Source organism: Apis cerana, linkage group LG6 (genome assembly GCF_029169275.1).
Source record: "Apis cerana isolate GH-2021 linkage group LG6, AcerK_1.0, whole genome shotgun sequence".
Classification (NCBI taxonomy): Eukaryota; Metazoa; Arthropoda; class Insecta; order Hymenoptera; family Apidae; genus Apis; species Apis cerana.
The window spans coordinates 14,934,024-14,946,053 of record NC_083857.1 but is presented as its reverse complement, the minus strand read 5'-3'; the positions used below and the strand labels follow the sequence as shown (position 1 = coordinate 14,946,053).

Genomic DNA, 12,030 nt, shown 5'->3' with positions numbered 1-12,030 from the left:
GAGATAAAGTAAGAATTGATCACCAGCTCTATCTCTTGAGAGAAAGATTCTTCAACTATAGAATAAAATAGTATAAGAATTGAAGATTAGCATCATCTCTTGATTTTTTAACACATGTGTTTGGTATTCAAAAAATGACGATGATCCTCAATTTTTATTATCTTATTTTACTTTTGATATCTTAATTATTTAAAAGATGACGTTAATAATTTTTATTATATTCTGTCTTTTTTATATGTATTTCATTTGCAACACTCTAAATATAAAGCTGATTCTTCAAATTTTTATCTTATCTCTCATTATTTTCTTTGCTCTTCTTATACTTACTCTTATAATATTCGCAGTTACAATATTAATAATTTTATATGATTAATTATAGATAAAATACTTCGTCTATGATTACTTATAAATGAATAAAAAAATTATTATTAACCGAAAATGGATAAGAAAATATTCAAATATCTTTTAATTCGTTAAATAATTGATATTCTTGAAATAATCTGTTTAAAAATAAATAAGCAAATTATCCAGGAAAATAATATAAGAAAAAAACTGTAATAAATTTTATTATACAATAATTATATATAAATACAATACCGATTATATGTACAAAAATTTTTATAAATAATTTAAAAACGATAATAGTTTAGAAATTGATTTAAAGAAAATAACAATTTAACAATTTATTAATTTGATAAAATTATATTTTAATATAATTCAGAAAAGATTTCGAATTTCTTATTATTTACATTGTACGTTTTAATTAAGTGTTATCGCATTTTAATTTAATTTATGAAACATGAATATAGATATATATAAAATACATATCTAAAATATACATATAAAATACATTATGCCTATCATATTTTTAACTATGGAATAAAATTACAAAGAGCAAAAAAGACAAAAAAAAAAAATAAGATAAATAAAGAACAGAAAAGGAAAGAATAATGGATAAAAGAAGAAACAAAATAAAGAGAAGAAATTGAATTTAGGATATCATTTAGTAATAACTGATGTTTCTTCATTAGCTATTTTTTCTATCACTTTTTCTTTCTTTTTCAATGCACGCTTTCTTATATTACACATGGTCTTACAAACTAACCAAAGCGTACCTTTTTCGCATATGTAACGTAAAGCATTTACAGAGGCGACTAATAAACCATGAGGCAAATAACCTGATGTACACAATTCAAGACCAATTGTTTTTAATGTATGTTTTACATATTTCTCCGGAGTTGGCGCCATCCAAGTCGGTTTCCTAAAAATATATTTATATGTATAATATATGAAAGATATTTTTATTATTTATTTTAAATCTCTTAATATATAATCTTTGATAGTTTCGATTAGTCATTAATTTCACTGATAAAAAAATTATGTCACGATAGTGTTATTTCGTTTGAAATGACAAATATTGTGATAATGACAAGGCTTTTTTCACGACTCGAATTTATATAATTGTTATTGCTTAAGAACTTCAAGAAGTGAGCATGGTTTATATTTGGAAATAATTATATTATGGGTCATATAATTTTTTTTTTTCATTTTCTCCAATTCTTATCGTTATTTAAATTTTTTTATTACTATAGCTATATAATATAATAAAGAATAAATTTTAAATAAAGTTTATTCTCGATACGATTATCTCATTACCATTATTATTATATGCAATGACCATTTAAAAATAAAATAAAATTAATAAAGTTAGACGGAGTATATATAGAGGATTATAGAGTTAAAACAAATATAAAGATTAGTATATTTATATAAAAATTTTGGTTGAAGCTTATTTATTAAAAATTTAAGTTTATCAAAAATTTAAGTTAAATCAAAATGTAATTTAATTTGAATTGAGTTTTATAACCTTTTGTATCAAATTTAAATAGGTCATATATACACATACATATAAAATTGATGCAATGCGACGACATTGGTGACGATAAAAAATAAAACATGGAAATTAACGTATGCAAAAAAAAGATATATGCATGCAAATTTTATTACGCAGAAAATTTTTATATTAGATTTATAAAATCTAGATACAAAAAATTAAAATTTGTATAAAAAATGCACAATTAATGTATAATTATTGATAGTTATTTATATGTAGAATAATATATAATAAAATAAATAATATTTCTCCGTTCAATTAAAAATTAAATAGTTTTAAGAATAATTTTTCTGAATAATTGTTATAAATAAAATTTTTAATATAATTAAAATTTTTATAAAATACATGTATAAAAAATATTTTTAAAAGATAAACAAATAAAAATAATTTTTTTAAAAATATAATTATACATTTTAGGTTATTCAATTGATTTTGTAGATCTAATCTAAAAATAATAATCTATAAAAAAATATTATCATATATTAAAGTTTGTATAAAAGAATGATTAATTTAAGAATTATTTTAATTTAAATTTTATAAAACTCATCCTATGAAAGATAAGACTAAAAAATGAAACTATTTCGTATATTCCGTTTTGCAATACGATAAAAATTTCGTTATAATCGTAGCTTTTTATGTTTTCAATTTATATTATTTAAAAAAAAAATCAAATAAAAAACAAATATTATCATGCGACTGTTCATCATATTCGCGAATCCAGCAATTAAAAATGTTTCATTTAGAAAAATTAAAAAAACATTCTATAATACATATTTTATAATTAATTAAACAATGTTTAATTTTCTTTTTTTTTTTTTTAATTATCATAGATTATCTTTCTTACTGTTCATCGTTTGAAAAGAAATGTAAATTTGAAAAATGATTAATCATTAATATTTATTTATTTCTATAAATGAAAGAATTTGTACCGATAATTGTACCGATTTTTCAGATCGGCAAACGTAAGCCAAGATATTAAAAAGCAGAAAATAAATGAAATAAAGAATTGTCCTCGATGACGAATGAAATAAAAATATTCACGTATTTAAATTTGTTTAAACGTATTTAACTTGCAAATGAATGTACGTGCATATATAATAAAATATATACGTAATTAAAAAAAAAGAAGGAAGGAAAATATTTGGATTTTTTTTTTTTTTTCTTTTCACTTACGTGATCTTTGACATCTTAGTCGCCACTGGGCCAGGAATTATACATTGTACAGTAACACCGTATGGCGCGGCTTCAGCGGCTAAATCTTCGCTGAGCTTGATAACGTAACTCTTGCTGGCTGCGTACACAGTTAAGTAAGGAGATGGCATAACAGCCGTAGCCGAGCTGATATTTATCAAAATGCCCTTTTTGCGTTCGAACATTTGAGGGAGAAGGGCCCTTGCGACTCCTGTCATTGACGCCACATTCAACTGCAAGATCTGAGCTATGCTTTCCTCCGAGACATTCGTGAATAATTCAGGATGATTATAACTAGCTCCTGCATTATTTACCACTATTGCAATCTAGAATTTTAATTAATTACTTCTAATTATTTGTTGAAAATATCAATGAGAAAAATAGCATAATTTTTATATTATGCTATTATATAATTATAATTATAATTTTAATTTTTATATTATAATTATAATTTTTATATTATAATCGTTAGAACGGAATAAATTTTCTAATGAATAATGTTTCCCAATTTTTTAAATTCAAGTAATTTATATAGCTAACACAATTTTATCGATATTATCTTAATAATTATATCATTAATTATTTTATAGAATATGACGATGTAATTGTGTTAAAATATCTGTTAAAATAATATATATTTCCATTTAAAAAATAATTAAATAATAGTTTAGAAATTCGAGAAGACGAAATTGAGAATCATTTCGTCTTAATATTCTTATTTAACAATCCGACATTAATTTGAAGAGTTTTACAAATAAAATTATATATATATATATGTCAATCTTTATATATATTATTTTATAAGGAAACTCATTTAATCCGAAAATTTAATAATAATTTGTGCATATAAAGTATATATTTAGAAAATTTTTGATATGAAATCACTTGAACTTGAAGCATCTTTTCAAATATCAATTTTTATAAGCTAATTAACACATTTGCTATTATTTAAAGAAAAATATTTTATCATATTAATTTTACATAATATAAATAAAAATAAGAATATAATTAGTAAATATAGTCAGGTTGTTTTTTAGTTTTAATTATTTTGTCATAAATATTAACAAATGAAAATAAACAATTTTGATGATAAAAGTAACATAACGACTCATTGTAATAACGAACGTTGAAAGAATAAGAATAAAAAGACGGATAAGATAAAATATTAAAGAAAAAATACCTCGAGCTCTTCAGTGGCTTTGGCAATTTTGGCATAAACCGCTTGTCCCCCGGTCAAATCTGCATCCACGATTCGAACTTGAACTCCATATCGTTCTTTGATCTCCTTCGCGACTTCTTCGAGTTTTGACAGGGATCGCGAAACTAGCACAATATCCAAACCCTTTTTCGCTAACTGTTCCGCGTACGCTTTCCCGATACCGCTTGTAGCACCTGTGATCACTGCCCATTTACCCTGTGTTTTTGGATCAACACCGAATCCAAAGTTCGGTCCTATTAATTTCTTCCATACGATGACACTTATTCGCCATAGAATCCGCAATCCAAACAATCCTAATAGAACGAACGATATTTTTTCCCAACACGTTAACGTCATCCTGAAACGACGAAAAAATCAACTTGGCCGTCACTTGAAATTTACTTCGGTGGAAACGATACTCTCGAAGAATTACGATTGTCTATCGATGTTATCGAATCGCGACGCAAATCTGTTTTCCCCCTTTGTAACGTCTTCTTTTCATACTCCTACTTAATGCCATAATGCAATGATCAAACGAACTTAACCATTGGTCGGTTCTGATGATCGTAGTCGTGACATTGGACCTCTATTATCACATTGTATAATATATTGGATATGATGATTTATTCAAGAGTTCTTTCAACCCAATTTTTTTTTATTCGATTTTTATTCTTTTTAATAAAAATTTATTATATCATTATCTATTAATTTGGGAGTAATAAAAAAATATTTAAAAATTTTCTATTAATCATTTGATTTCAAAATTGCATGAATCGAAGACGGATGTTTAACTTGAATTTACATGTGTAAATATTTTTTTACTTGTTCTAAAATGAATAGTGTTAAATATTTTTTTATCTATTTATTATTTTTTATCTACTTATATATTATTAAATACATTTTGTTAAATTATATTTTTCAGTCAGAATATTAATGATCGGAATATTAATGATAGCCAAATCTCTAAATTTCTAGGCTTAATGTCTCTATAAATAATTTGTTAATGTAAATTATTATTTCTATTTTTTTAAAGAATTTTTTAATTGAAAAATAAAATGATAATGTACAAATCTAGACTAAAATATATTTCGTGCAAAAATGATTAAAAAAATCACGACACTAAAGAAAACAAAAAATTTTTAAATTTTAAAAATGTAAAATGTAAAAAATTTAAAATGTATTCAATGTAACATATAATACGTAAAAATTAAAATTTCAAACTGAAAATTTATTGACATAGACAATAATGTTTCAATTAACTAGTAAATACATATATTTATTCTCCGAAATACATATATTTTATTAAATTAGATTTAAGTTATTTTTTGAAAGGAAATATTATGTTTTTCGTAAAAATTTCATGGAATCAAAATTTGTAAAATTTAATCGATTATTAATATATTTATTTTTTAGAAAACTATTTATTTTTTTCATGCATATATGGACACTAATGTAAATATGATCAGTATATTATATATCATCATATTTTAACATCTTTTAAAAAAAAAAGTTACAGCAATTATAAATAGAAATTCTGACAAAAAAATTTCAAAAAATATATACAAATTAAGTTACGATTAAGTTTTAAACTAAATTTAGTTTATGTTATTTAATGAAACAAATTTATACAACAGATTAAAATTTATTTTATATCTATAAACATTATGTGAATTGGAAAAATGCAAATCGCTACATCATATCTGATTATACCAAATATTACATTTTGATACAGAAATATTTATTATATTTTATATAAATTTTTTTTTCACGTATAAACAGAATTTATTTCACTATTGTTCACTATTTGTAGATATTAATTAACGATTTTAGTGCACCATGTGAGAATAATATTTACGATACTATATATACATTGAATTGAATATATATACGTAAACAAATGAACAAGTAAGTAGTACGTATTCGTGAAATATTTATTTTACTTACTTTTATTTGTGATATTGTTGAAATTAATAAAGATGATAGTAATAACGTTGATAATGAAGTTACTTTCTTGATTTGATGTATTCCTCTTCAATAAAAACGTAGTGGATATGAAACGTTTGAATTCATTAATATGTAAAAATTTGAAGAAATAAGCAAAAACTCATGTAATTCGATGCATCTGATTTCGATGCTCTCGTGTTATTATTATCGCAAGAATTGGATTAATTAATCAAATTCAATTATTCAAAATATCAACGAGGAAATGAAAAATAGAAAACAAATGACATATTAAGAATGAGGTACTAAAAAGATACTTTCAAAGATACTGAACAAACTAGACTAAATCGGATCACGGAAATATACGAAGAGAGTATCGAAGAGAGTACGAAGAGAAAGCGGAAAAGGGAAGAGAAAGGTAACGTGAAAGGTGGAAGGGGAAGAGATAGAGATTGGTGAAAAGGAGGAGTGGAGGGGAGTAGAGGAGAGAAGGAAGCAACTAAATATTAGGGGAAGAGATGGGTAGTTGAAGGAAAGCGAGGAAGTGAGAAGATATAATATCATGGTACGGTCGATGTTGGAAGCAAATGTGGGGAGTTTGCGCGGGCGCAGAACATTGTAGATGCGAATTCACGTGATCGGGCACGTAATATATGTTCCGTTCGATGCATGTGTATTGGAAATATGTGATTTGGATATTTAGATGTCAGCGTTTAAAAGAAAGTCATTGCTTACTTCTTTTCTTTGTTAAAAGTGGGGGATAGTTTATTTCTTCTTCGACACATTTCATTTTGACATACTTCTCCGTAATAATAAAATATTCTCGATTAAAAAGAATAAAATGCTGTCAATGTTGATAATTTATCTTTGCATTTTTCTTTACTTATGTTATGTTATTATGTATTTGCTTGAATATATCGAGAAATATCCAATATATAAAACGGTCCGATATATAAAACTATTTAAATATATATTGCAAAAAATAATGAATTCAAATCGGTTTTTATTTCGATTATAGATCGATTATAATATAATTTATTATTTAGATTTATATATCAAATAAAAATTTTGTTTTATTTTTCTTTTATTTTCTTATTTATAAATTATGAAAGTTTCTATATTTTTTTGTTTTCGCTTTTATATTTTTCCTTGCTTTGATTATTGTTTGATTGTGGTGAATAAGATAATTTATTATTAAACTTGTGATTAAATGATTGATATCACATGTATCTCAAATATTAATTAAATATTATTGTGCTTAATATAATATAATATTTGAATTTCACATAATATGTAATAATATCATATGTATAATTGAATTGTGTTTTATGCATTTACACGAATTCATACATATGTATAAATACATATATGTTTTGTAGTATCTAAGTAAAGAATAGAAAGAAAAACAGTAAAAAAAGTTTGAAAAGAATGACAAAATCAATAGATATCACGTGTTAAGCGCGCAAATCTGTAGTATTAATTAAACGTTCTGAAATATCGGGCATAAGTGCTTTTGATCTCTTTTTCGACAGTGTTCCTGTTTTAACAATACGTCGACCAATTAACATTGTACGATTACGATTTGCTTGATGCAGAGTTTGTAAATGAAAACGTCTCCAAAGTAAAGCTTTGGTATCAATAGATTTTGTCCAATCATGCCATTCTCCACGAGTAATCTTCTCACTTTCCATTTCCAATATCTTCTCGATTACACTGCGTAACCATATGTTCCAATCTTTAGCTACATCACTGATATACTCTAACCATCTAGTCCAATCCCTAATTTCTAGAGATTCTACTTCTGGCATATATTGTTCCATGAATGCAAGCTGCGATTGAGTTAATAGCGATCTTAACCAAGTTGCAATTTTTCCACATACTATATTCATAGTAATCTTTAAATCCTCCGTTAAAAGATCTGGATTTTCCAATCTTACTATATTACTCAACTTTTCGTAGATTGCACGATGTATGCCATTTGTTATTGGATCTTCACCCGTATTTTCCGGTGCACTTTCTATCATTTTATAAATAGTATCAATTATTTTGTCAAAAGTAAGATAGGGAAGATCGGTTTTAAATACGTCCTCCAAAGTCTTCATAATATCTATTTCTTTAGGTACTTCCATAGGTTCTAACGAAATCTTTTTTGGAGATACCCTTACTTCGATTTCTTTTTCTTTTATTTTTGGTACATCTTCTATCTTTTCTTCAACTTTTGGTTCTGCCTCTTTTTCCTTCAATTCTTCCTCTTTTTCTCTTTTTATTATTTCTGCCTCTTCACTTGGCTCTTCAAGTTCTGCTTCTGGTTTTGCCTCTGGTGTATCTGCTTCTATTTCTAATTCTGGTTTTGTAATTTCTTCCGGTTTTATACCTTCTTCTATTTCTGGTTTTTCTGTAACTTCTTCCGCTTTTGTAATTTCTTCTGGTTTTGCATTTTCTTCTACTTCTGCTGCATTTTCATCTGGTTTTGTATTTTCTTCTGGTTTTGCTGCTTCTAATTCAAGTTCTTCAGCTGTCTTAGGTGTTTCTACTTCTGTTTCTGTTTCCATTTCTTGTATTGTTTCTGATTCTGGTTCTGTTCCTATTTCTTGTATTGGTTCTACTTCTGTTTCTGTTTCTGTTTCTTGAATTGCTTCTGATTCTGTTTCCGTTTCCACTTCTTGTGGTGCTTCAGCTTCTGATTCTGTTTCTGTTTCCACTTCTAATACCAGCTCTAATTCTGGCTCTGTTGGTTCTGTATCCTCTATGCGTCGAGCTTCTACTTCTGCTTCAACTTGCGGTTGTGGTTCCGTTTGTATCTCTGTCTCTTGTTCTTCCGGTTGTATTTGAACTTCTCTTTCAATTTCTTCTGGTTTATCCGCTTCATCTACTGCTTCATCCACTGTTTCAAGTTTAACCTCTTCTTCTTTCTCCGTTATTTCTTTCTCCGGTATTTCTGCTTCTTTTTTCTCTTCTTCGATCCTTTTTGCATCTTCGTCCCAATCATAGTCCTCATCGTCATCCTCATCTGGATATTTCTTTTCATCTTCCTCCTCCGCTTCTTCCTCCTCATCCTCCTCTTCTTCCTCTTCCTCTTCATCTATTCTCATTTCTTCCTCTCTCTTTTTACATCGTTCCAGAAGTTTTTCTTCTTGATATTGAGCAACTTCAAATAGCACTCCGGTCACCCAACAGGCTAATACATCAGCCAAATAACGTACCTGTTGCGATTTGCGATCTTCATCTTTTGGTTGGCTGTATTCAAGAACATTTATCAATCGTCGAACTATCACTTCCGCGATATCTTTGATCTCTGATTTAGGGAATGGACATTTCCATTTTAAGATACTTCGAACGAAACGCTCAGCTATCAGATATTGAGAAGAAACCGAGTCTTTCTCGAAAGATCCTACCGTTGTGATACCTATATTTGGTCTTTTTATTTTGTTTGTCTCTTTAAATTGCCATTGATCCGTTCTCTTTTTTCTTTTCTTTCCACGCGTTTTCTTCTTTCTACGTGAGATCGTTGCAGCTTGCCTATAATAAATATTTCGTCCTAGCTATAATGATACTTAAAAATATTCCAATATTATTTTTGAATTCGTTTATTTCTTTTATTATATATACCTCAATGAAAAATAAAAAAAAAACTGTTTACATAAAAAATTATTTAAATCGATACATTACTCAGGAGTTAAACATGTTTCCTTTTCCACAGTTCGAACGAGATTATCCAAAAGAGCCGGAGGTAATATTGACGCGCCTTGTTGTAAAGTTATTAACATTTTGTGTCTTGTTGGTTGAGCCAATTCTTTGATTCGTTGTGATACAGGTTTCAATTTTCTAAGCACCATTTTCTTTTCACATTCTGGTGGACATTTACGGCTATATGAAAGTATTAAAATTGTTTGTATATAGCTCTAAAATTAATCAAATTGTATCATTAATAAACATAAAACTTTTACCTTGGAGTTGCTAATATATCGATATAATCTTGTTTTGTCAAACAATGCCTAGGTATAACTTTCAATTTCGGAAATGTACAAGGTTCTCCAACTACCGAAACCATCGCAAATCTATCTTTTTTTCTTCTTCTTCCTCTTTGTGTTTTGCGACAATCAAGATCATTTATTTTATCCACATGCTACTGAATAAATTTGTCATAAAGTTATGTAGATAAATCTTTTATTAATCTAATGATAAATATAAAATATCAATTTATTAAGATTAATTATTATTAAGATATTAATGTGATTACAAATTATTGTGAATTGTTTTCACATAGAAAATAATTAATAGTTTAAACAATAGAAAAATATAATAAAAATTAAAAATGAACAAAAAAAAATATGTAAACGTATATATGTTTATATATTTACATACATTCTATTATAAATTCTATTATCAATTTATTATTATTATTATTATTTGATAGCTTTTAATAAAAATTATATCGAAAACCAAATACTGTTTCAGAATATATATCGTACATTTTAACTAATTAAAATCGATTTGATTATTTTTTATGAAAAATCATTTGGAAAGAGAATATTAAAAAAAAAACTTTGTTGCAATAGTATCTTTCGAAATCTTAAAAAATATAAAAAAAAAATTTTCGTTTATTCGAATATAAAAACATTATAATAAATTTTTAAAATTATCTTAAAAATTAACATAAGTTGAAAAGAACTTTGATGATAATTTAATATTTTATAAATTTATATAAAATAAAGAATGATTATTTGAATAATACCCTTCAAATTCTTATTTATTATATTTATATTATGTAATAATTTATATGTATGTAATAAAACTTATGATAGGATAAATATAATAAATAATTTTGTTGTATTCAAGATAAAAAAAAATAGAACTATTTTAAAAATATCGAAAATATTTAATTTGCCTTAGGTTTTTTTGGAACTTTCTCGGGTTTATCGCAATGCACCCATCTTTTCTTTTTTTCTACTATTCGTGGATAACCTTCGAATGTATCATCCTTTTGCCCTCTTTTTATTTCACGGTCGACAGAAGTAGCCCGTTTAATATCTTCGGGAGAATCATCAGTCTTTTCCATACTCATCTTTTTCTATAAATAATATGTATATAATTTTATTATATAATAAAACAAACACATGTAATATTTTATTCTTATTCTTTTTATAATTTAAATATAAAGATATATTTTTGAATAATTTTTTCTTCTTATTCATAAAATACTGATCATACCTATGTATGTGTATAATGTGCAATTACTATTTATAAAATCTGATCGAAAATGCAAACCGTTACGATATTTTATATTTTTATTATTATCTCTTTATACGCTTTGATCTTGAATCTTTGTTTGATGTTTGAAGAGGGAGTATTGAGTTAGATGTACTTGAAATTTGTATTACATTTTACTTGGGACCGTTAAATATGATAGGTTAAATGAGAGGTTAGAGAAAGAGGTCTGTTTTGTTTCAGAAATATAGATTTTCATCTCGTTCGATGTATCTCGCATTTGAATTAATGTATGTATAATATAATATGAAATCAAACAACAACATGAATAAGAATTTAAATAGATAAAAAAAATGAAAAAAATGAAAGAAGAGAAAAAAAGAAAGGAAAAGAGAATAAAAGAGAATAATATATATGGTAAAATGATAGAGAATCGAAGAAGAATATTTGTGTAAACGAGGTAATTCGACTACAGTGGGTAAAGTCACTAGAGAACATGCTGGTGACTGAGGCACCAAAATAATGATGATTCCTATTCCTACAAACTACAGCAGCAACTCGAAGATGGCAGTAGTTACGATATCAGTGCTCGACACCG

The 12,030-nt window shown here is 25.9% G+C and overlaps 2 protein-coding genes across 2 annotated transcripts; both read right to left on the bottom strand.

The window, feature by feature from the left end:
- Nucleotides 1-549: 549 nt before the first annotated feature.
- On the bottom strand, nucleotides 550-6,845 carry LOC107999730 (very-long-chain 3-oxoacyl-CoA reductase). Its single transcript, XM_017059744.3, has 4 exons — nucleotides 6,228-6,845; nucleotides 4,266-4,641; nucleotides 3,068-3,411; nucleotides 550-1,261 (listed from the first exon to the last, which is right to left on the bottom strand). The coding sequence occupies exons 2-4, from the start codon at nucleotides 4,638-4,640 to the stop codon at nucleotides 1,000-1,002; spliced, it is 981 nt and encodes a 326-aa protein (XP_016915233.2). The 5' UTR covers nucleotide 4,641; nucleotides 6,228-6,845; the 3' UTR covers nucleotides 550-999.
- A 365-nt stretch (nucleotides 6,846-7,210) lies between these two features.
- On the bottom strand, nucleotides 7,211-11,859 carry LOC107999640 (trichohyalin-like). Its single transcript, XM_017059598.3, has 5 exons — nucleotides 11,436-11,859; nucleotides 11,113-11,295; nucleotides 10,172-10,350; nucleotides 9,894-10,091; nucleotides 7,211-9,743 (listed from the first exon to the last, which is right to left on the bottom strand). The coding sequence occupies exons 2-5, from the start codon at nucleotides 11,287-11,289 to the stop codon at nucleotides 7,679-7,681; spliced, it is 2,619 nt and encodes an 872-aa protein (XP_016915087.2). The 5' UTR covers nucleotides 11,290-11,295; nucleotides 11,436-11,859; the 3' UTR covers nucleotides 7,211-7,678.
- Between the last annotated feature and the right edge of the window lie 171 nt (nucleotides 11,860-12,030).